Source organism: Fusarium oxysporum, chromosome XI, assembly GCF_013085055.1.
Source record: "Fusarium oxysporum Fo47 chromosome XI, complete sequence".
NCBI lineage: Eukaryota > Fungi > Ascomycota > Sordariomycetes > Hypocreales > Nectriaceae > Fusarium > Fusarium oxysporum.
Genome location: NC_072850.1, coordinates 419659 through 442157, shown reverse-complemented (window position 1 = coordinate 442157; position 22499 = coordinate 419659). Strand labels below are relative to the sequence as shown.

General features: G+C 51.0%; 3 protein-coding genes across 3 annotated transcripts; 1 reads left to right on the top strand and 2 right to left on the bottom strand.

The window, feature by feature from the left end:
• Window positions 1-254: 254 nt before the first annotated feature.
• FOBCDRAFT_148533 (uncharacterized protein) lies at window positions 255-14595 on the bottom strand (the record flags this gene model as incomplete). The annotated part of the gene is made up of 2 exons (XM_031192082.2): window positions 255-14195; window positions 14257-14595. 2 exons carry the CDS (start codon window positions 14593-14595, stop codon window positions 255-257), a joined length of 14280 nt encoding a protein of 4759 aa, XP_031030928.2.
• A 585-nt stretch (window positions 14596-15180) lies between these two features.
• On the bottom strand, window positions 15181-16505 carry FOBCDRAFT_324046 (acyl-CoA N-acyltransferase; the record flags this gene model as incomplete). Its single annotated transcript, XM_031192081.3, has 1 exon — window positions 15181-16505. The coding sequence occupies one exon, from the start codon at window positions 16503-16505 to the stop codon at window positions 15207-15209; it is 1299 nt and encodes a 432-aa protein (XP_031030927.2). The 3' UTR covers window positions 15181-15206.
• Window positions 16506-17669: 1164 nt separating this feature from the next.
• On the top strand, window positions 17670-21912 carry FOBCDRAFT_191710 (P-loop containing nucleoside triphosphate hydrolase protein; the record flags this gene model as incomplete). The annotated part of the gene is made up of 2 exons (XM_031192080.2): window positions 17670-21204; window positions 21257-21912. The coding sequence occupies 2 exons, from the start codon at window positions 17670-17672 to the stop codon at window positions 21910-21912; spliced, it is 4191 nt and encodes a 1396-aa protein (XP_031030926.2).
• Window positions 21913-22499: the final 587 nt, after the last annotated feature.

Genomic DNA, 22499 nt, shown 5'->3' with positions numbered 1-22499 from the left:
GAAATGTACCGTGAATAACCGGCTGAGCGGTTAGCAGCATGGCCAATTAGGCTGTCGGTTAGCATTATGTCAGCTTCTTCCGCTGGAGCGGTGAGCGCGTTAACGCGTCCTTGCACGCGTCAGGTACAGGGTATGACGATAATAATTGTGTTGGAAAAGCTGTGCTCTGATGTGAACAAACAAGTGATAGATATTGAGAGAAATAAAGAAATAAAATTACATCGAAGATATGTACATGGAAATCACATCATTAATCAACCCTCGCGCGCTGAAACTTTGGAGAGCTCAGCAAGAAAATAATCCACCAAAGGAGCAACCTTAGTGCAGTCTCCATCAAACAGTGATTCATCGCCACTCGCAGACACAGTAAGATTACCATTGTCGCCCATAATCACATTGAAAAAGAAATTATGATTGGACAAATAGGCCGTGTCAAGTGCATCAATGGTAGAGACCGTAGATGACGGCTTTGTAGCGGTGAAGTATTCAGAGGCGAGTGTCTCAGGGAGCCTATACCTCTCCAAAGCTTTCGGCCTGTCCGTGGAGCTCCCGTTCTGAGATGCTGCATGATCGTGGCGGTGGATGATGTTCAAGTGCGAATTGAACTTGGGACCCAGCTTCCGAAGACCATCTGCCTGGCTGAAGCAATTGAGTTGCGCGAGATGGTCCTGGATGAAGCCGAGTAGGTCTTTAGCCGACGACTCCAAGTCAATAGTGAATGGCGTCACAGAAAGAGTTGGGATACTCGCAGCGGTCAGATCAAGGGTTTGCATCCCATCAGGTGACGAAAGAGATCGAGAAGCATGGTTGAGACCAAAGGTAGGCCTGGTTTGTTGAGTGAAGTGCCGCAATGTCCTTGCGTAGGAGAGAATGAGAGCTGCAGAGACCTCTGAGCTACTCTTCTGCAACAGTGATTTGGTGCTATTCTGAGGGGCAATGTTGGAGCTCGTCTTGAACTGCGGGCCATGCGCTGATAGAACAGTATGCTCAGCGTTGTGACCTAATACTGTTTCTTGAGCACCGGAAAGATGACGCCTCCAGTATGCTTCCTCGGCGTCTGGTTGTCTGATTCCTCTGATACTTTGGACCACTTGCTCCAGTGACTGGCGAGCCTCTTGGATCTTACCCCCGTTGAGAAGATCGTCAAGGTCCTGTTCAAACATCTTGATACTCCATGCGTCATAAAGTGCATGATGGAGTCTCAAGACAATCGCTTTACCATCTGCAGCTTCTAAGAAAGAGAGGCGGACTGGAGGCTCCTTCAAGTCTGATGCCTTGGAATTTTCCTGGCTCACATGCTCCGCGATCAACTCCTCGACAGTCTTTGATGCGTCTTCCAGGGCTATGAAGCGCGACCGGGCTGACCAATCCTCTGACAGAGTGACTTGGTACAGCTCCATAGAGGTCGTTCCAGTTGCAAAGGTAGTTCGAAGGACATCGTGAGCTTTGACAAGCTCAGACCAGCAGGCCGCAAGTTGTTCCTGGTCGAAAGTGTCGGGAAGTCTGTAAGCCCATGGGGCCTCAAAGAATCTCTTCCCGTTGTGCAACCAAAGCTCAAGGTGAGAACGCTGACCAGGTAAAGCAGGAATGATAGACTTGATCAGATGTTCTGGCTGTCTAAGGGTCTTGGATATCGCCGACTTCAAACCTTCTCGAAGAGGCTCCGGTTGATGCTGGGTGCCGTTTCTCGTTGGCTTGCGCGAAGATGCTGGGCGTGTGAAGATGTCGCGAACGCTAGCACCCTTCATGATCTCAAAAACGCTGACACTGAGTCTAAGTTGCTGCTTCAGAAGCTTCGATAGTCGGATGGCCAAGATCGAGTCCATGCCGACGCTGATAAGTCTTGTGCTGTAACCGATCTTCTTTCCACCTCGCCTTGTTCCTAAAACCGTATCTACAAGCTTCATTGCTGCATCGGCTGTTGGAGTCAAGCCATTCATATCAGGTTCCGTCGGATCGCTCTTGGTCTCTGGAGGCGGCGTATTGTTGACTGGGTTAAGGTACTTGGTGTCAACAACAGGCACGTCAAGTCCATGAAGAATGTGGTCCAAAGCTGCATTCAGGCTCTGACCCAGTGAGTCAACCTGCTCTTGGGGTAACTTGGCCCTCAGCTTCCCGTTGAGAATATTATTCCTGATATGGAAGCTCACGATGAGAGGGTAATCATCATAGGCTGGCCCAGTCGCGTCAGCGGCTTCAGCCTGCACAGACCTGAAAAGCTTCTCCGAGTCATCGCTGGTATATGAAGAGCCAAGAACTCCGTCAAATACGAAGAGACTCTGGAAGAGGGCTGCTGGTGCATCTGCCCTCTCATGTCCTGATCTCCAGAGCGTCTGGATCTTTCTCAGTGAAGCCATTGAATTGGTGCCTCTTGCACCGTCGATCTGTTTCTGTACAAGCGCCAAGGCTTGTGACACATTGATGCAACGGTTAGGGTGACCTAGTTTCACTCTCAAGGGCAACGTGTTGATCGCAGGGCCAACGATGGCAATATCATCATCGGCATCCGTCGAAACAACTTCTCCATACACGACGTCAGCTTGTCTGTAAAGGGACTCGCACAAGACCTTGATCCAGGACAACTGAAGTGCTGCTTTGATGGTCACGCCGAGATCCCGGCATTTCGACTGGAGAAGCGACAGTTCACTCGTGTCCAAGCCGAAATGGACTGTAGATGATGCTTTGAGATCATCACTGGGGAGGTCGAGGGGCGTATACGTATAGTCGCGAATGGAGTCTGTCCAGTAGCCAATTGAAGCCCTTTGCGAACAGGCGACAGTCCTTGCAAACGGTCTGTACAGATGCTTGGGCTCGTCGACGCCATTAGAGAGGTCATTGTTGAGGCGTCGACGGTAGTATTCTTGGAGAATACTCCAGACAGACTTGATAGATGTTGCATCATAGAGGGCATGATGGATTCGCAAATACAATCTTCCAGGAACTGTTGGTTGAACCTCCCAGCTGACGCGGTCGCTTTGCTCAGTGGGAGATACAATACCAACCCACGGCGTCTCATCATCATCAGTGAAAATGAATCGGGTCCTGAGGATCTCACAAGCTTGAACGGTGTCTTTCACAGCAGCGAAAAACTTGTCAAGACTGGGTGTGTCATGTGCAAGAGCATAGTCAGAAAGTTGGATGGCATGAATATACGTGTATGCATCACTATCAGTGGTCAGAGATGCACTGAGCATGCCTTCTTGGAGCGGCGTTGCAATGAACATGAGACTCTTGGCTAGACGCTCAAGATTCCTGTCATAGAGCTCAGTCTCACTCAACTTGCTACTGAGATGGTCACTGCTAGAATGAGACTTAGCACTGTCAACGGAAGGAGACTTGGCCTTTGCATCCTGCAAAAGCTGTGCGACGCCTTTGATGGTTCGTGCCTTGATCACGGCGTGCGCAGACAACTTGGTCTTGTGCGACTTGTTGATCGACTTGATAAATGGGAGAACGGTGATGGAGTCAAGACCAAGCTGGTACAGTGACGTCGAGTCGGGCTTGGATGACAGCTCAGATGGATTGAGATGGACGAAGTGACTCAGGATAGCTTGGGTGTCAGCGAGTGCCTTGTTGTAACTTGGTGCATCTGCCGAGGTGCTATCGCTTCGAGGGCCGTTGGAGACTTGGACTGGTACAGCCTTTGCAGTGAGAGGTGAAGTAACAACATCCGACACTCTGACGGTCTTGTCAGCGCAGCTGTACACAACCTTCTCAAACAGTTGGCCGATATCATGAAGCTGCTCCACATTCAATGCTCCAGCAGAAGAAAGCGTCAACATGATTTTTCCATCAGCGTGAAGATCCACATCAAACGCTAAAGCCATGTCGCTACTGCTACGAGTAGGTAAAGCGGTCATTTGTCCTGGTTTGGCGTCACTGAGTTCGTCGGCAGACACGATGTTGATACTCAAGAGACTGTCGAAAAGCTTGTCCTCCGATCCAGACCAGCGCTGTACTTTATCGACGCTGACGAGTGGCATAGCACCTTGGCAGACATCAAGGTGAGACTTGTGAACACGTTGAGCCAGCTGGGGCAGAGTCTCATCGAGACTGTTGATGGCGGCGGCTCGAATGATAGTATTGAGACATGGGCCGATAAAGCTGTCAACATCGTTCGCAACGCCATCTAATAATGGCCGGAGTGACATGATGAATCCATAGACAACAGATGGCTGCTTGGTGAGTTGGGCGAGGCATATAGCGACAGCCAACTGGAATGCAGATGATGCCGATACTGTTTCTCCAGATCCTGGGGAGTGAGCTTTGAGTCTGGCGTTGAGCTCAGAAGTCGTGTACCCAAGACAAAGAGTCTGACGAGCCATGGTACCGCTCGTGTTATTGTCGTCAATGGCTCCAACGCGACATGGTTGAACACCCTGCAATTGTTGTTGCCACGACCGTCTTGTAGCGTCGAGTTGCTCATTCGATAGGTTGCAGTGATTCGAAATGGTGGACAAGGTTGCTAAGCTGTTGGCTGCAGTAACTGCTGACGTCTGGCTGTTGTAGGCCACTTCAAGCTTGTTCTTGAGCGCGTCAATAGCAGCACCGTCGAATAATGCGTGGTGGATGTTGAGTGACACGATGGCTTCATCTCCTTCGATGTCGGAAACTTGTAGTCGGATAGGAGGTCGTGCATTCATCTGAGACACGATATCGGCTGGATGACCATGATCACCAAGAGGAGAAGATGGCAACGACCGAAGAACGACCTGGAAGATCTGGCCATCATCTTCGCGTTGAAGGAAGCAGGTTCGGAGCATTGCTTCCGAGGCAATGACCTCTTCAGCTGTTTTCTTCCATCTGTTGATGTCTGTGCCACGACTGAGACGGTAGCTGAACTGTGCTACGTATGGAACATCATGTCCCTCGGCGTTCTCTCTTTCGTTGAAGGCACTGAGCCAAACGAGAGAGCGCGCGATGAGAGCAGACTGGAGAGGGAGACAAGGAAGGACAGCTTCGATGTTGGATGCATCAAGGCCTTCTGGAAGGGGGCCGAGGTCTGACACGCTCAGAGTCGGGGTCTGTCGATCGTCCGTCGATGGGGGCGTCGACAAAGGCGTGCTGTTAGTTGGACTACCGCTGTCGGGGTCATCAGCAAGTCTTGCAATATCTGCAACTGTGCACGATGAAGAGAGGAGATGAGTCATCTTCAACTGAGAAAAGCCACGTTTTCTCAGAAGAGAGACCAAGTTCACTGCCGAAAGACTGTCGATACCAAGACGTTGGATGCTGCTGGTGCTCGATGCCTTGACGCTGCCACCGACGGCCTCTTCTATAGCCGCAACCACACCCAACTCCTTTGCACTCAAGCTGGTCTTTGATCCAAGCACGCCTCCCGAGTTGGTGTCATCTCCGTCGTGATCTAGCTGAGTGGCTAGGAAGTCCTTTGCCAAACGCGCCAAGATCTTGGTGTCAACTTTGCCAGAAGCGGCGAGGTATGGGATCTTGGAAACCCAAACCAGTGTCGGTACCATGAAAGCAGGGAGTTTGTCTTGACACTCGTGTTCAATCATCTCGAGTAGTGAAGTTGACTCCTCGTCTTGGACCTCAAGTAGCTCAACCTCCTGTTCAGCCTGACCCTTGGGACTACCGGTCTTCCTAGCGATGAAGCCCAGCAGCTGTTGTTGCTGGTTTGAGCTATCATCTCCCGTGGAAGCAACCGTCGCTGCAAAGTCAAAGTCACCCTTGTCACCTGCAACTTGCTTCAGGAAGCCAACGACCTCATCCAGCTCAAGCCGCTGTCCGCGAATCTTGGTTTGCTGATCAGCTCTGCCAAGGAACTCGAGTGAGCCGTCGTTCATCATCCTCATCATATCACCTGTTCGATAGACTCTCTTGCTGCTGCCATCGGGGAGAGAAATAGTCTGGAAGCTCTTGGCTTGTTCGACAGGACGGTTGAGATAGCCCATTGCCACTTGAGGACCAGCGATGCAGAGTTCACCTGGTTGGCCTCTTCTAGCAATGATAAGACTGTCGCCATCACTATTGGGACATAGAAGTAGAGCTTCAAGACCTTGTAATGGAAGTCCAAGGTTGCGAGCGTTGGAGTCTTGATGCACAGAATGTCCTAAACATCCGATAGTGACTTCTGTAGGGCCGTAGAAGTTGAAGAGAACAGCTCGATCGTCTGCCGCATCTGAGCCTTGCCTCTGGGCCCACGTGTTCAAAAGCTCATTCGAGGCCTTCTCTCCACCAGTCGTTACTACTCTCACAGATGGAACATCCTCTGGTCGTAGCCTCAATTGGCTCAGCACCGACGGAACAGATCCGAAATGTGTGACATTCAACTCGTTGATTAGCTCCTTCAGATTCGCCATCATAGCCGTGCGGTCCTTTCCGATGACGACCCGATGACCAAGATGCCAGGGCACGAAAAGCTGTGTCAGATGAGGATCGAAGGCGCGGGAAGTCAGGTTGAGGTACTTCCCAACACCGCCGAGTCTTGCGGTAGCGGGCGAGTGTTCAATCAATCGGGTGCTGAATGCAGAGATGAAGTGGCAGAGATTGCTGTTGGAAACTCGGACACCCTTGGGACGGCCAGTAGAGCCAGAGGTGTAGAGGAGATAACCGCCAATGCCGGTCGATGGTGGGATCTCAGATACAGGCCACGAAAGTATGACATCGATGTCATCATTCGTGTCAGGAAGAAGCAGTAGAGGAGGGTCATTGGCATCGTCTAGTCCCAAGTCACCGACAAGTTCTTCGGTTGTGATCACCAGCTTAGCACCCGCATCTCGAATGAGGAGCTGTTTGCGAGCTGGTGGAAGATCCTCATCTACGGGAAGATACACGAATCCACCACGGAAAATGGCCAGGGTGACTGCCAATGACTTGATATCTCTACCAAGGCACATAGCTACAGGATCATCAGGCTGTAGACGAGCCTCATGCTGGATTATTTTCGTAGCGATGGCATTGGTGAGTTTCTCGAGCTGGGCATAGGTAATGGTCTTGGAAGTAATCTCCTCGTCATCATCCGAAGGTTGAAACACGACTTCCTCAACGGCGATCCAATCTGGACGCTCCGATGCGTGGGAGGAAACGTCTCGAGTTGGATTGACAGCTTCGGTCTCTTGGCTGGAAATTTCACCACTGATGGACAGAAGACTCTTACTCATTCTGTTCTGGAGCTGAGTCAAAGGAGTCTTGGGGGCCCTGGTCATGAGTTGCGCTTGGGCAAGGATCTGGTTGAGCAAAAGGTCCAACTGTGCCTGAGAAATACGACGTCCATCTCCAGTGAGCTCGATAGTTCCATTGGCCTCAAAGATGTTCAAAGCAAGTGGATGCTCAACGTTGAGCGACAATGCCTGTCCAATCTCCTTGAACATGGACTGACTAGCTTCACCTTGGTTTTCATCTGATGCGGGATGATAGACAAAAAGACCCGGGAATGGAGCATTGCTGCTCCCGCTTCCTCGATTGAGCATCTTCTTGACATCCACGGGATGGAGGTTGTGTGTGCTCTGAAACATCTGTGCTGACTCGGTAGCCATCTCCTTCCAGAGTTCCTCGGATGAAGCAGCATTGGAGCGAACAATGAGAGGCAGCGTGGCTATTGCGGGACCAACAACTCGTGCGAGATCTGGGTGAATGACTCTCTGTGAGATAGTGTGACCGAGTACGACGGCATCGAGTTCGAGGTATGAGGCGAGAACGCAACCAAAGGCGGATTGAAGTAGTGTTGTAAGTGCAACTGCCGAAGTAGATTGGAGGAATGGAGCAGGAATGTCTTTCCTCGACATCAGAATCTTTTGAACCTGTTTTTGTCGAGATTGAGTGAGGTTAGGGAAAGGCGCATTCAACGTGTCTCTAGAGGCTGTCCTGCTGATCTCATCCAGTCGACGACTCCATAGCGCAGCTGCTTCATCTCTCTTGGATGGAGTCGGCAACAGGCCTAGGCCGAGACCAGTCTCAAACTGCACAACTCCGCCTACATCTCCGACAGACTCCATGTGATACAAGCTCGTGACAGTCTCCAGGAAGACATCAGATGCCACTGCATCGTAGAGGGCGTGGTGCATACTGAGCATCATCGTCTTGGTGTTTTCGACAAAAGTGACAGCCCACGGTGCCTCAATGATGGTTGTTGGAGACAACTCAAGCTGCAACTTCTTAGCCAGTTCACTGAGGCTTTGATCTTCCTCAGATCGAATCTGGGACCAGTGCAAACTTGGCGTTTCTCGAATCAACTGGAGAATCGTAGAGTGAACACCCTTCTCACGAGCCCAAGACACTGTGTTGTCGGTGCCATCTACGTCGAGTTGTGTCAAGGGGACAAAGACAGTTCGGAGGATGTCGAAGCGCTTGGCTGCAGCAGTCCAAGCTCTCTTCAACTGGCGTTCATCGACGTCGTCTAAGTGGCTGAGATCAAACACGCGATGGGCCCAGTAAGCTTGTGGCTCGAGCATAGTCTCGACGATCAGGGACTCTTGCATGGGTGTCGCGGGTAGGATGTACTGCGTATCGGAGGGTCGCATGCCACCCTTGATGTTATCAGTAAGTGCCTTCTTGATAGATGCAAGCCATGATGTTTCTGTGTCGCCTGTTTGGGCTGGTAGCTCAACTTCCTCGGCCTTCTTTGGCATCCGACTAAGCGTGACATCGACCAGCTCTCCCAGAGACTCACATCTCATGAGATCCAGGACTCCAACTTGGCACTTGAGCTCTCGCCTCAGAAGCCAAGCAAGCTTCGTAACTTGCAGTGAGCTGAGACCAAGCCCCGCCAAACTGTCATCCGAGGAGAGGTTCTCCATTGGGATGTTGAAGTGTCCGGCGATTGTCTGGAGAATGGAAAGCTGATCCTTCGTCCACTGCTGCTTGGCTTGGTGACTCTGTCCTTGAGACTGTGCCGAGTCATCTTTACCAGCCAACACATTGAGATCCGACTCCGCGTAAATAGCCTGCAGCGCCTTGCGATCAACCTTGTTAGAGGCAGTCCTCGGCATGGTCGTATCCAGAACAACAACGTGGCCAGGCACCATGTAAGCAGGTAAGAGATCTTTGGCCCTCTTGAACACCTGGGATCTGATCTTTGCAGTGTCAACATCACCAGTCTTGACCGAGACAAACGTGACGACGACTTTGTTGTTATTGCCAGCGGGTGCACCTGGACGCTGGAGATACAGTGTCTCGACGTGTTCAACCGCAGCGTCGTCATCCTTCAAGCTTGCGCACGCTGCGCTGATCTCACTGAGTTCAATACGAATGCCAGTGATCTTGACGAGATCGTCGTTTCGACCCAGGAACTCAAAGCCATGGTCGTTCAATCGCACGAGATCTCCAGTGAGATAGATGCGCTCGTCGATGCCTGGACCGCCCTGGATGAATGCTTTGGTAGTCTTGACTTCGTTTGCTAGGTAGCCTTTGCCGACTTGTGCACCGCCCAGAGCAAGCTCACCAACTCCGTACCGAGGAACAAGCTCCCATCGCTTGGTGCCTTGTGAGTTGTCAACCTCGCGAACAGCGTAGGCCGTGCAGTGATCCAGAGGAAAGCCAACATTGGCAGCTTTAGCCGTGTCTCGACTCTTGCCAAAGAACTGTCGCATCGTAGAGACGACAGCGTTCTCAGCTGGCCCATACGTGTTGTATGCGCGAGTCGTGATATCGGGATGCGCCCAAGCCTCGGCGACGTCTTCAGTCAGCTTTTCGCCAATAAACGTGACGTATTGAAGAGTTGAACCCTTGAGTTCCTGAACTGCAATACTGGCTCCAAACGAAGGTGTCAGATGAGCGTGAGTTGGGCGAGACTTCCAGATGAACTCGGTGAATGTGCCCAAGACTAGCTCTCTTGTACCGCTGATGACACTTCCCGCCAAGCCCCAGGTATAGAACAGATCTTGTACAAAGACATCGAAGCTGTAAGCGGAGAGTTGCAAGGTGCGAACCTGCTCACGATCGTCGTGCTCGACGAGGACTTGCAGGTCGCGCATCGCTTGGGTAGCAGCGCTGTGCTGAATCATGACACCCTTGGGCTCACCTGTGGTCCCGGAAGTCCATAGAAGATATGCCAAATCTTGTCCAGTGATCTTAGCAACGCTTTCACGTGGTCTAGCACGGACCGATGTCTGGTGGTCGTTGTACTTATCAACAAGGATGACTTGAACGTCTTTAAGTGCGTCTTGAGCGAGGCAAGGCTCCACCAGAGGTAATGACTCGCTAGTCGTAAGCAGCACTTTGCTCTGCGCTCGAGCGATGAGAGACGTTCGACGTTGTACTGGAGACGTTGTGTCAATAGGACACCATGCAGACCCAGCCTTTAGAATGGCCAGGACAGCTACATAGAGCTCGATACTGCGTTCCATGCAGATGGGAATGATGTCAATGTCTTGCTCGCGCAATATGTTCGCCAGACCGTTGGCTCTAGCATCAAGCTCTGCGTAGCTCATCTCGACGGGAGCGGTGTCGAGTGAAGAGTAGAAGCTCAGTGCAAGAAGATCGGGTGTCGATGCAGCTTGATCCTCGAACTGAGCATGCAGAAGTTGAGCTCTGTCGCGAGTTTCTCTATTTGCGTCGTCCAAGCCTTCTTCTACCACGGGGATCGTCCCCTCAGCAGACAATAGGTCTCTGTCAATGCGCGCAGGGAGACTCTGTACCAGGTTGTCAGGTAGTGACGCCAGGATAGTCTCGGTGAGTGCCGCAAACTGCTTGATGATGCATGTTGCAGAAGTGTCTGAGAATGTCTCGTCGCGATACGTCAACTTGAACACGACATCATCGAATCTTCCATTCTTGTCAGGCGAGTTCGGGTTCGTGGGGAAGACCTCCGCAAACATGGCAAAGTCGTAACGTATAGCCGGATTTGAGATCTCAGTCCAGAGCAAAGGTGCCTTGTCTGATCCATCATCTTCGGGTTGGGGGTATGCTTGCAAGGCCAGTGCAGTGTTGTATGGGAGTGTCTTGAAGACGCCAAAGGATGTATGCCTGTGACTCTGGGCAAATCTGGAATGGTCCATCAGGCTGCTGACGAGCTCTTTGAGAGTCTGCACTTCGGGCAAGCCAACTCGACAAGGCACAACAGAAAATGTTGGGCCGTGGACAAATTCATCGTGACCTGAAAGAACGCTGCCAAAGGTCACGTCATCTGTGTCTGCCTCGGAGAGGATGTGTAGAAGCATGGCCCAAGAAGCTTGGAGAATCGTTAGCGGGGAGCCTCCCAGTGCCCTGCTCTTACCCTCGAGAAGCTGCCAAGGAATCGGACTGGTGTGTTGTACCATGGCATGTTGACGAGTCTTGGTTGAAGTCGGCTTGACGTTGTTACCGCTGATGGCTCCAAGCGGCTCAGTCTCCCATCCTTCCAGAGCCTTCTGCCACAGTTGGTCTGTCTCTGGGTTGACACTTGATGCCCATTCAAAAATGGCATCATAGATTCCTTGACGTGGAAGTGGCTCAAGGCCGGCGTATTGGCGAGTGATGTCTGTCATCAGCACTTCAAGTGAAGGACCGTCGCAGATGCAGTGAGCAGCGCTGATGATCAAAAGAGCACTAGTGTCAGCCTCCTCGGGATCAATGATCTGTACATGGTACAGTCTATGCGACTCGAGGCTGAGATCCTCCTCCGCCAGGTCTAGCCAGGTTTGTGCGTCGCCAGAAATACTATCAGCGCTGGCTCTCCTGAGAGCAATCCGATCAGAGTTGTCGCTTGATCTCTGCCATGCGTCTGGTGTCAAAACAACTTGGAGGAACGGGGAAAGAGCGTCGTCACAGGGAAGCATTGCCGTTCGATAGATGGGCTGTCTCGACATCGTCACCTCAATGGCGTCCCTGAGAGCTGGTACAGAGACATCTGGCTTGATTCTGAGCATGGTATGGCTGATGTAATTGCGCTTGTCCATGGCAAAACTCACAGCCAATTGACTCTGGGTGCTAGTTGCGGGCAGAATCATCTCAATTTCGGGCTTGGCGAGGTTGAGTTTGTCCAGGACCTCCGATGTATGCTTCGTGGAGAATGCCTCAAGTTGAGCCTTTGTTATGGCTTGCTTGCCAGCTTTCGTGGCTGAAGCATCAATGTCTTGACTGCTAGGGAAAAAGATCGAACGGATTGTCGCGCTGTTGTCGAGGAGAAGTGCCAGTGAGGGCTCAAGTTGAGGGTTCCGGGATGCTGGCCATCGCTTCCTGATGTCTCGCAAGATCCTCATTGCACGGAGACTGTCAATGCCGGCTGCGACGAGGAGTGTCTTTGCTGTGATGGCAGGGCCTGATGTTGAGGAGTCGCTGAGAACATTGTTCACGATTGAGATGAGCTCCTGCTCAAGCTCAGCGTCCTGGGGGTCCGCTAGAGGCTCAATGCTCTGAGACAGGTCATGGTGGGTAGGCACTTGGTCATCAAGGTCAGTATTCAGCATCTCATTGACCAGTACCAAAGCTGCTTTGCGATCTGCCTTGCCAGAAGCAGATCTCGGAAGTGCGTCAACTTGTAAAATCTTGAAAGGTCTCATGTAGTCGGGAAGATGATGCTGAGACGCCTTTAAGCACTCCTGGTGTACAGTCTCGAAGTTCTCACTTGGATCAATGACGATCAGACTCACGACCTTCTCTGAACCTGCCTCTGCACCCTGCTTCCACACGCAGGATAGAGTCTCCTTGACACCAGAGACCTTGCTGGCCAGAACACTCTCAATCTCACCCAACTCAACACGTCGTCCACTGAGCTTGACTTGATCATCAGAGAGTCTGCCTAGGAATTCGACCATGGGAGAGCCGCCCTTGTCCCAGACAATTCTGGCCCTGTCACCAGTCTTGTAGACGTGGCCCCATCGAGGGTCATCTCGGAATGCCGCGGCTGTTTCGTCTGGGCGGTTCAGGTAGCCCACCTTGCTAACTTGAGGTCCAGTGATGACGAGTTCGCCTACTGCACCCATGGGGAGGGGCTTGAAGCTCTCGCCAGTTTGAGGAATTGGCAGGGGCTGAACAATAAGAACGCCACAAGTTGCTAACGGTGTTCCGATGACGGATCCGCGCTGGCCTTCAGGCACATGAGCTTGCGCAATACAGTAAATAGCCGCCTCGGTAGGTCCGTATCCGTTGTAGATGCCTCGGGGTACTTTGCCAGGTTCCCCCTTCACTGTCGGGTTATAGGGAGCAAATTTCTGGAGAAGCCGAGCATTCAAGGTCTCACCACCGACCATAAGCCCACTGATTGATGAGGGATCGAGCAAGTTGGCGAAGCTAGGCGTGATGTTGGTGATATCAGCCTCCAAAGTAGTAACAACCTTGTCGATGTTTTGTAGAGTGAACTCTCGAGGCGCACAGCAGAGCGTTGAGCCAGTACTAAGAGTCCAAAAGATCTCGAATAGGGAGATGTCAAAGGTAGGTGCAGCGCCTTGAAACCACCTGACAGGTTTGGATGTAGGAGATGGTTGGGGAAAACCGTAGTGGGCGCTTAGGGCAGAGATGGTGCATGAGGCCGAGAGATGACTGACGGCTACTCCTTTGGGCAATCCAGTTGTTCCTGATGTGTACAAGATGTAGGCCAAGTCGTCCGCGCTCATTGTTGCAGGTGTTGGCTGTTGCTCTGGTTCAGTATCGCAAGCCTGGAGGAAGGGAGTGACGTCGATGGTCTCTAACGAGGAATCGATAAGAGAGGACGACTCTAATTTCAGCAAGGATGTTGTTGTAAGCAATGCAGATGGCTTCAGGTCTGCCATCAAAGCCTCCTTCCTCTCTCTAGGCGCATCCACGGCGATGGGACAGAAGGCTACTCCCGCCTTCAGAGCTGCCAGATACGAGATGTAGAGTTCTGGACATGGTCCGATGAGCACCGCGACTGTCTTGAGAGCCTGCGTTGACTCCTCACAGGCCTTCAAAACCTTGCCTGCCAATGCTGTCGCTACGTTTGCGACCTGACGATACGTAAAAGTCACGCGACTGCCACTTTCGAGGTCCGTTAGATAGTCGATAGCAATGCTCTCAGGTTCCTCTGCCGCACGCCTCTCAAAACATCGGTGCAGAAGTGAACTCTTCACACCATTGTCGTTTGAAGTCACATCTTCAAGAGAGAGGGACAGGGGTTCAGATCGTGGGGGAAAGTTGAGGACAGACGACTGAGTCCATTCAGGACTTGCGTGATGCCCTCGATGCAACTCAGTGATAATGTCATCTAACATGCAGCCAAGAGCCCCCAGGGCAGCCTCAGGGATGATACTGGCATCCGTCTTGAGTTGAACTTCGTGTTCTTCAAAGTGAAGTTGAAGGATCTATGCAGAACATCAGCATACAAATGAACCCCTGACTTAATGAACCAGCATTTCCACTCACCTTGCCTTCACCAAAGGAGAAATCAGATGGAATATCTTGATGATTCTCAGGCTTAACGAAACGGAAGCTACCAAGCTCGTTTCTCTCAGAACTCGAATACTGAGCCAAGATAAAACCACCTCGCTTAGTATCTTGAATACAAAAATTCTCCTCTTCATCAAGAACGACAAGATGAGATACAAGCTTCACAAATGCCTTGATGGCGGTTTCTTCATCAGGTCTTGGCTCGACAGAGCTGGTCCAGCTGATTGGCTGAGATGCCTCTATCGATTGTTGTTGAGTATGCAGTGGCCGAAGCTGCGTAACAGGAGGCCGTGTCATAGACATTGCGTTATCCATGGTGTTGATAGTATCCTTGTCTTACACCGTGTAACAGCTGTACGGTAGTTCGTGATACTCTGCCGTGGTGTTTACCAGATCATCAATAGACACAGGGTCTCTGTCGCAAACCACCAAATTACGTCGGCCGTTATCGCTCGGCAATCTTAGCACGGCACTCAACCACACTGATGACGATGTCCACCTCAATGAAGCTAGAAACTCTCCTTCAGCACAGTGTGTCATGGCGTATGGAGCCAAAAATGGTAGGTAGTTACAGTCTCCATATTCGGTGAAACGTCCGATCCCTGCTGACACCCATAATTCATCTCGGCCAGCGTAACGCAGTGGGGGGCTGATGATCTGATAAGATTACGGTTACCTACAGTGCAAACAAAAATAAGCTCGGTTAGCCCCGGGGACTCAATGCAGCCAACCAACTCTAACAAGTTTTACGTTATTTTTCCGAAGATCTTAGCCACAATCGCAATAGCTGCATCAGATAATTCTTGCTCAGCACGGTCTATACGAAGTTACGTCATGGAAATTACAATTGCAAAAAAGAATGTCTCAATTTTTCAGGGTCCGGTCTGTCGATCTACCATGCTAATGGAACAAAAGTGCCCCCCATTTTAGACAAAATGCGCCTCCTGGAAAAATCGCTCACGCTGCAGGGCGAACAGCATGGCCGTCTTGTGCGGCAGGTGGAAACGCTTCTTCCTCTCCTGCGGCAAAAATCTGTCCTGGATCTGAACGTGGTTAAGATCGTATTCGGGCTCAGCTATCACCTGCTTAGTGCGAGGATCGCGCAGGAAGCAGCAGTGCTTGATCGACGTGGCGACAGCCTGATACCGTTTGCCGCCGCGGAAACGCTCTTCTCCCACTATGATGTGTGAGTTTTGGTCGTGCTCGCCCACTGTGATGTTGCAATTGGACCCAAAGAAGCATGCTGCGTTGTCCTCCATGACCCATCCAATCTCGGTGTAGCCTGCGAGTTCTCCGTCCCACTCAAACACACATGACATGGTATGGGGGTCTTCTAATTGCTTGGCAAGGTATGCTCGATGATGCTCGTCTGGTCCACGCTCTTTCCATGCCTTGTTGACTCGGTCTGAGTTTTGCCATCGCTTGTAGGTCTCGAAGTGGACGGGATTGGATGCGTCGATGTGTCGGATTTGTAACTGCTGACCAAGCTCGACGATGAAGCGGGAGTAGATGACAATGCCTGGCTTGGGCTTGGGAGGTCGAACGGGATGAACGGTGCAGACGTTTCCCTTGCGTGTGAAGCCCAATTGGTTTGCGAAGACACCCATTGTGCCATTGAAGCCTGGGAATGATGTCACTTCAGGTCGTGATTGAAGCCAGTGCTGTGAGTCTGGTGCTCCAGCGCCTTGCCAGAATGCATCGTGAGAGAGCCAGTAAATGGTCTCTCGGGGAGTTGTAGTAGGTGAAAATGGCGATAGCACACCTAAGCCAGTGCACTTGATGTATTCGCCAATTCTTTGACTGTCGACCGAGATGGCTATCAAGTCGTCGTCCCTATGATCTGGGTGCAGCCACAGAGCGTAGACAGACGCCCAGGTCAATGCGAGGTCTTGCTGTCTACCGTGAGATGCAAAAGGCGAACGAGGATCAGCGACGTCAGAGTTCAAGATCTCCAGCTCAAAGACAGGACCGAATTGAGCTCTGTTGTCATTGACCATGGCTGGCGATATTCTGGTCTCTCGACCATCCATTGACCACCGCGCCAATGTTGTGTCGCCAGATCCAACGAGGTAGTCATTTCCATCGCCATGACCAGTATTGGCAATCCAGATATTGGTTTCGCCGTCGGGGAGTCTGAACGAGGTCTCTTTAGAAGTGTCCCAAGCTTCTTTTGGTGGCGTCGGGTTACGTGGGGGAGCAACGGAAGTGGTGCGGTCAGTAGTCATGCTGGGCAACGACGTCTATAAGTGTTGTTAGTTGGACGCCAAGACGAGGGCAAGATAACCAAGTGGACTCACAAAGATAACGATAATAATCAATGAAGAGTGATTGCTGGATTTACGAATGCCTAGGAGTCTTATCGACAGAGAAATGGAAGCAGACCAGGAGTTTTAATACAGATTACCTTCACTCTGTTTGGTCAGCTTGATACGAAGATCATGCTCAAAAGAGTTACTAGTCTAACTTCTACGTTTCATTCACAATCTCATTCAGCTGCGGCCGATGAGGCAGTTCGTTATGTGACATGACATGCGTGCCCCAGATGATTCAATCCAAGGTAGCTCAACCAAGCTTCAATGTCTCACATGAGCCAACTTGTCCCAGTCTGACCTCGGAGGATTCCTACCCTGTGCCCTTTTCCAGCAATCTCATTCCGTTATTCACCATCATTTTACAGGAAATAATTGTAAGCACAGCTGGTACAAGAAACCGACGGAGGTCCTCGGTAAAGAAACCGTCCTAAACGAGAACGAAAAACCCACCAACATCATATGCCATCAAAACTTTTATGCTTGTTTCACCGCAACGAGCCGCCTTTCACATGCCGCCTCTGATAGGTCAATCCTTGACACATTGTGCATAGGTCGCTATAAACTGTGTGGAGATCGGCATTTCTTTTCCCGTTTTAAGTGGGATGAAATGCCGGGGTTAAACTCGAACGAGGAAGCCGACCGTAAGCTTATTTAATTTCCTTGCTTCGTGTCCACTGCGGCACGTTACGTAATCGGAAAGCGGTTAAGCAATTCACAGTGAGAAAGAACAGGCTAAACAGGATCTAAGACTGGAAGAGGCAGCCACCTAGATCAACGGCTTGAGGAAGGTGATGGAAGCAAAGACACTTGAGGCGTCCGCTTTTGCATCCACTCATACGCCTCTTCGCGTATAACCTGCAATGTAACCCTGAATGGAATTATTGCCGATCTGCACTCCCTACTGAACGGGTATCCACACAGTTTTTGGATCCTGCTTTGGGAGATCCCTCCGAATACGGACCTACAAGCATGAAGCGCACGCTGGCTCTTGGCCGGCCTGGACCTTGGTGACAGAGCCATCGATGTGCCATTTGCCAAGTGAAACTCATTCGAGGAGCAAGTTTGGCCTCAACCACCATGGCGAGCAACGATGGGAAGAGCTTCCCCCCAAGGAAGTGGTACAGAAGAGTGCCGTTCCTATCAGCCAAGCCAATACAGCAAAGACTTACAGCGCCAAAGGTCCCTACGCCAGGCAATGTCGAGCATCAAAACGAAGACAAGCTTCCTCTGCCAGAGCTTCAGGCAAATTGGCTGTCGATTTTGACCTTCAACTGGCTAGGACGTCTTTTGCGAACGGGCTATACAAGACCTCTTCAAGCAGATGATCTGTATGACATGCCCAGCGACAGGTTGGCAGAAGATCATGCAAATCGCCTGGAAGAAGCTTGGGCTGCAAGGCTTGCTGCAAATCGAGGACGAAAGCCTGTTACTTCATCGAATCCGTTCTCATGGAGACCGTTCTGGGCAAGACATACAACTGATACAACTGTCTTGACCTTGGCTCTCAATGATGTGTGCTTCAAATGGTTCTGGCTTGGCGGACTCTTCAAGTTAGCTGGGGACTTGTCGCAAATTTTATCGCCTCTTCTCATCAGATTCCTCATCGCCACGTTGTCAGACTCATCGCAACAAGGCCTTCGCTCAGGCTTTGGCTACGTCGTTGGACTTTTTCTTCTTCTTGTCTTCTCGGTCACCTCAAACGTTCATGGCTTCTATCGCTCCTACACGACCGGCGTCTTGCTCCGTGGTGCGTTGATGCACGTCATTTACCGAAGAGCCACGACACAGCTCAGCGAAAAGGCCAAGCTCAAACATGGTCTCGGTACTGGAAAGCTCATGAGTCTCATCAGCGCTGATGTGACGCGAGTTGACTTTTGCTGTGGCTACTTTCACGTCGCATGGACAAGTATCTTCCAGATGCTACTATGCTTCGCCTTGACCGTGTGGACAATGGGATACAGCGCTCTGCCAGGATTTGGTCTTCTTGCGTTACTGTACCCTCTTCAGTCTTTTATGATGGGTCGCTTACTTCGACTGCGACGGGGCAGCATGCCCTTCACTGATGCCCGAGTCAAGGCTGTCGTTGAAGCAGTTGCCGCTATTCGCCTCGTCAAAACAAACGCTTACGAGGAGAGTTTACTTTCAAAGATTGGAAAGTTGAGGTCTGATGAAGTTGTCTATATCCGTAAGAGAATGCTTCTTAGAGCTCTCAACACTGCGGTCTCTTACACGGCGCCGACTCTTGCTTCGGTCGTCAGCATTGTTTGTTATGGAGCGACTAGCGAGAATGGCATGGACGCAGGCGTTGTCTTTTCTGGCCTTGCATTGTTTATGTTGTTGAGAACACCTCTCCAAGCTCTTCCTACTGCTCTGTCGGCTATTGCAGATGCTAGAGCTGCACTGGAGCGACTGGCGTTGTTCATGCTTGCTTCCGATGTAGACCTAGATTCACCTTCATCCGGTCCTCAAACCAGCTTTGGCTACTCTGGTGAGGAGGAGGAAGCGTCTGATGTCGTGATCCGAATCGAGGACGCCACTTTTGCATATCACGACGATGCGCAGCTTCTGGCAGCGGAAGAAGAGAAGGATGCCCTACAGAACCAGTCAGAGAGCAAAGCGATAAGTCAGAGTCAAAGACTATGGCTCGACTCGTTGCTGGTGAAACGCAACCAGTTGGTCTGCATTGTTGGAGCGGTTGCATCGGGCAAAACCTCGGTCTTGAAGGCACTTCTCGGTGACATGCATCTCATCCAAGCGCGTTCCTATCAGCTCAGCCTGACGACTTCTTCATCTCAGATTGCCCTAGCCCCGCAAACAGCATGGCTTCTGAGCGAAACGGTGAGAGAGAACATCGTCTTTGGTAGACCTCTCGACCTCGCGTGGTATGATGAGGTTCTCACACGCTGCTGTCTCCATCAGGACATGAAGGCTTTGCCTGACGGTGACATGACAGTCGTTGGCGAGAATGGCGTTTCACTCTCTGGCGGCCAGAAGCAGCGTATCAGTCTTGCTAGAGCGATCTACGGCAGAAGTCCACTCCTCTTTCTTGATGACTGTTTCTCGGCTCTGGACGCTCACGTTGGTGCTCGCGTTTTCGATATGGTCGTCAATCAGGCACGCCGCAATAATGAAGGCACCATTGTTTTGGTGACACACTCGATTCGGTTCGCTCGACAGGCTGATCACATCGTCTACATGGATAAGGGTCGCGTCGCTGAACAGGGCTCATTTGAGCAGTTGTCCAGCCAGAACGGAGCCTTTTTGCAGTTCGCAGGATCCTCATCTCTAGTCTTGGACTCGGACTCAGATTCTGAAACAGCAGGTAGTGGTGATTCCGAAAAGGCTGTGCCTGATGAATCCAGCACAGAGGGTACGACGGTAAATACACCCAAGCCTGATACCAAGGACAAACAGGCAAGCCAGACTCGCGGCAAAGAGGTGATGCAGATTGAAGAAAGAGTAGTCGGTTCAGTCAGCGGCCGAACTTACATCCGCTATGCACAATTTGGCAACGCTTGGCTCACAGTCCCTCTTCTCATTTTATCCATCGCTATCTACCAAGGAACCAGTGTTGTCTCACCACTCTGGCTCAGCTGGTGGCAGAAGAACCAGTACTCCACCATATCTGAGGACGCATACATGGGAGGATACGCCGCATTTGGAGCTGGACAATCTCTTGGTTTGTTCTGCATGAGCGCGACATTTGCGTTGTTCTGCTTCTGGTGCTCCAACAAGCTTCATCATGCATCCATGTCCAAGGTTCTTCTTGCGCCTGTAGCTTTCTTCGATACTACACCTCAAGGCCGTATCACGCATCGATTTAGCAAAGATGTTGATGCAGTGGATAACGTGGTTGGTGAGACTCTGCGTCTCTTTATCTCGACCTTTGTCCAGGTCTTGGGTACAATCATCGTTGTCAGCATCATTGTACCAGCCTTTCTGGCCATCGCAGCCGCCTTGCTGCTCATCTACACCTGGACTGGCATGTACTACCGCCCATCATCACGAGAACTTCGTCGACTCAACAATCTGCTTCGAAGTCGCATCTATGAGCATTTTGGCGAGTCACTTTCAGGTCTTCCCACTCTCAAGGCCTTCGGCGCAGTCCCTCGTTTTGTCGACGATAACGCGCGCAAGATTGATACAGAGAACACGGCTTATTGGCTATCGGTGTCTTGTCAGCGCTGGCTGAACCTCCGCCTGGACCTTTGTGGCGCGACTCTTGTTCTGGCTGCCGGTTTACTGGTTGTTGGACTTCGCGGTACCATTGATCCTTCGTCTGGTGGTGTAGTCTTGTCCTACATTGTCACGGCTCAGGCTGTATTTGGTAACATGATTCGCCAAAGTGCTGAGATTGAGAACAATATGAACTCAGTGGAGAGAATGCTTCACTATGCCTACAACATTGAGCAGGAGCCAGCGCACCAGGTCGACAACGTTGACAAGGAACTCAAGTCCCGCCAATGGCCGAATGCTGGTCATGTTCAGTTTCAGTCTTTCACCCTTAGCCATCGTCCTGGACTTGAGCCTGCACTCAAGGATGTCAATCTGGATATCAAGGCTGGAGAAAAGGTCGGTATTGTCGGGCGTACTGGTGCTGGCAAGACAACACGTAAGCGGCAAGGAAAGTCCCTTTAACCGACCGTCTACTAACATTCGAACAGTAATATCTGCATTGCTACGAATTACCGAACCTACAAGTGGCCGAATCCTCATTGACGGAGTCGACATTCACACCGTCGGTCTTCACCTTCTTCGATCAAGCCTCTCCGTCATCAGCCAGGATGCCGTCCTTCTAGCTGGCACCATCCGCTACAACCTCGATCCTTTCCAACAATACGACGACGAGTGGTTGCAACAATGCCTTGACCGCGTTGGACTCGGCCAATCCTCGAAAGAACAAGATAAAGAAGCAGAAGAAAATGAGAAGCATGATTCCGAGTCCAGCAGTGAGGGATCAAGTCTGAACTTAGACTCAGAGGTCAAGGAAAACGGTTCCAACATCTCCCAAGGACAAAGGTCTCTCATTTCTATTGCTAGAGCGCTCGTTCGGAAGTCCAAGATTGTGATTCTGGACGAGGCAACGGCCTCTATTGATGGCAGAGCAGACGCGAAGCTTCAAGCCATGTTGAACGAGGTTGTTGGAGACGCAACTGTCCTTACTGTGGCTCATCGATTAGATACAATTGTTGCTACGTGTGACAAGGTTGTCGTGATGGACAGCGGCAGAGTAGTTGAGTTTGACACTATCTCGGAGCTGTATGCCAGTCCAGGCAGTGTGTTTAGATCTTTGTGCGATGCAGCAAAGATTTCCATTTAGTCATAGTTTTCGCAAGCAAATCCTTCAATTCATGCCCATAGACATTTTACCTAAATCTACTTAATTTGATGCTTCACTCGCGATTTCGATCACACGACCAGCAAGCTAAAATCACTTGGGATTGCCACTGCGACAACGGAGTACCATAGATTGATAAGATCGTCTGATGTGATGAGAAGCCTCTTACGTGCATCAGATTGATAAATGAACGATCTGCACTCGCCAAGACGAATGATCATGGGAATGTTGCCTACCAATGTTACATGAACGACGTAAAAGTTATTTTTGCAACCCTGAATTATCACCGCTGCCAAGTCGTCGGTATTGATCCAAGTATAGGGCCTCAATTTAGGTGAAGTTAATGCATTATAGTTTCTAGGCAAAACGTCACGAGCCGAAGCATGAACGGGATAGCTTCTCATTGAGTTTGAGCCCGTAACATCGGAAAGGTACGGATCAAGAGATCTTCATGATGGACAAGCAATTGGCCACGCTGGTAACACTTCATGATCTTAGCTTGTGATTGATAGAACCTCTGATTTGTCAAGAAAACTTTGCCTCTCCCGTGAACCAACCAACGCATGTGA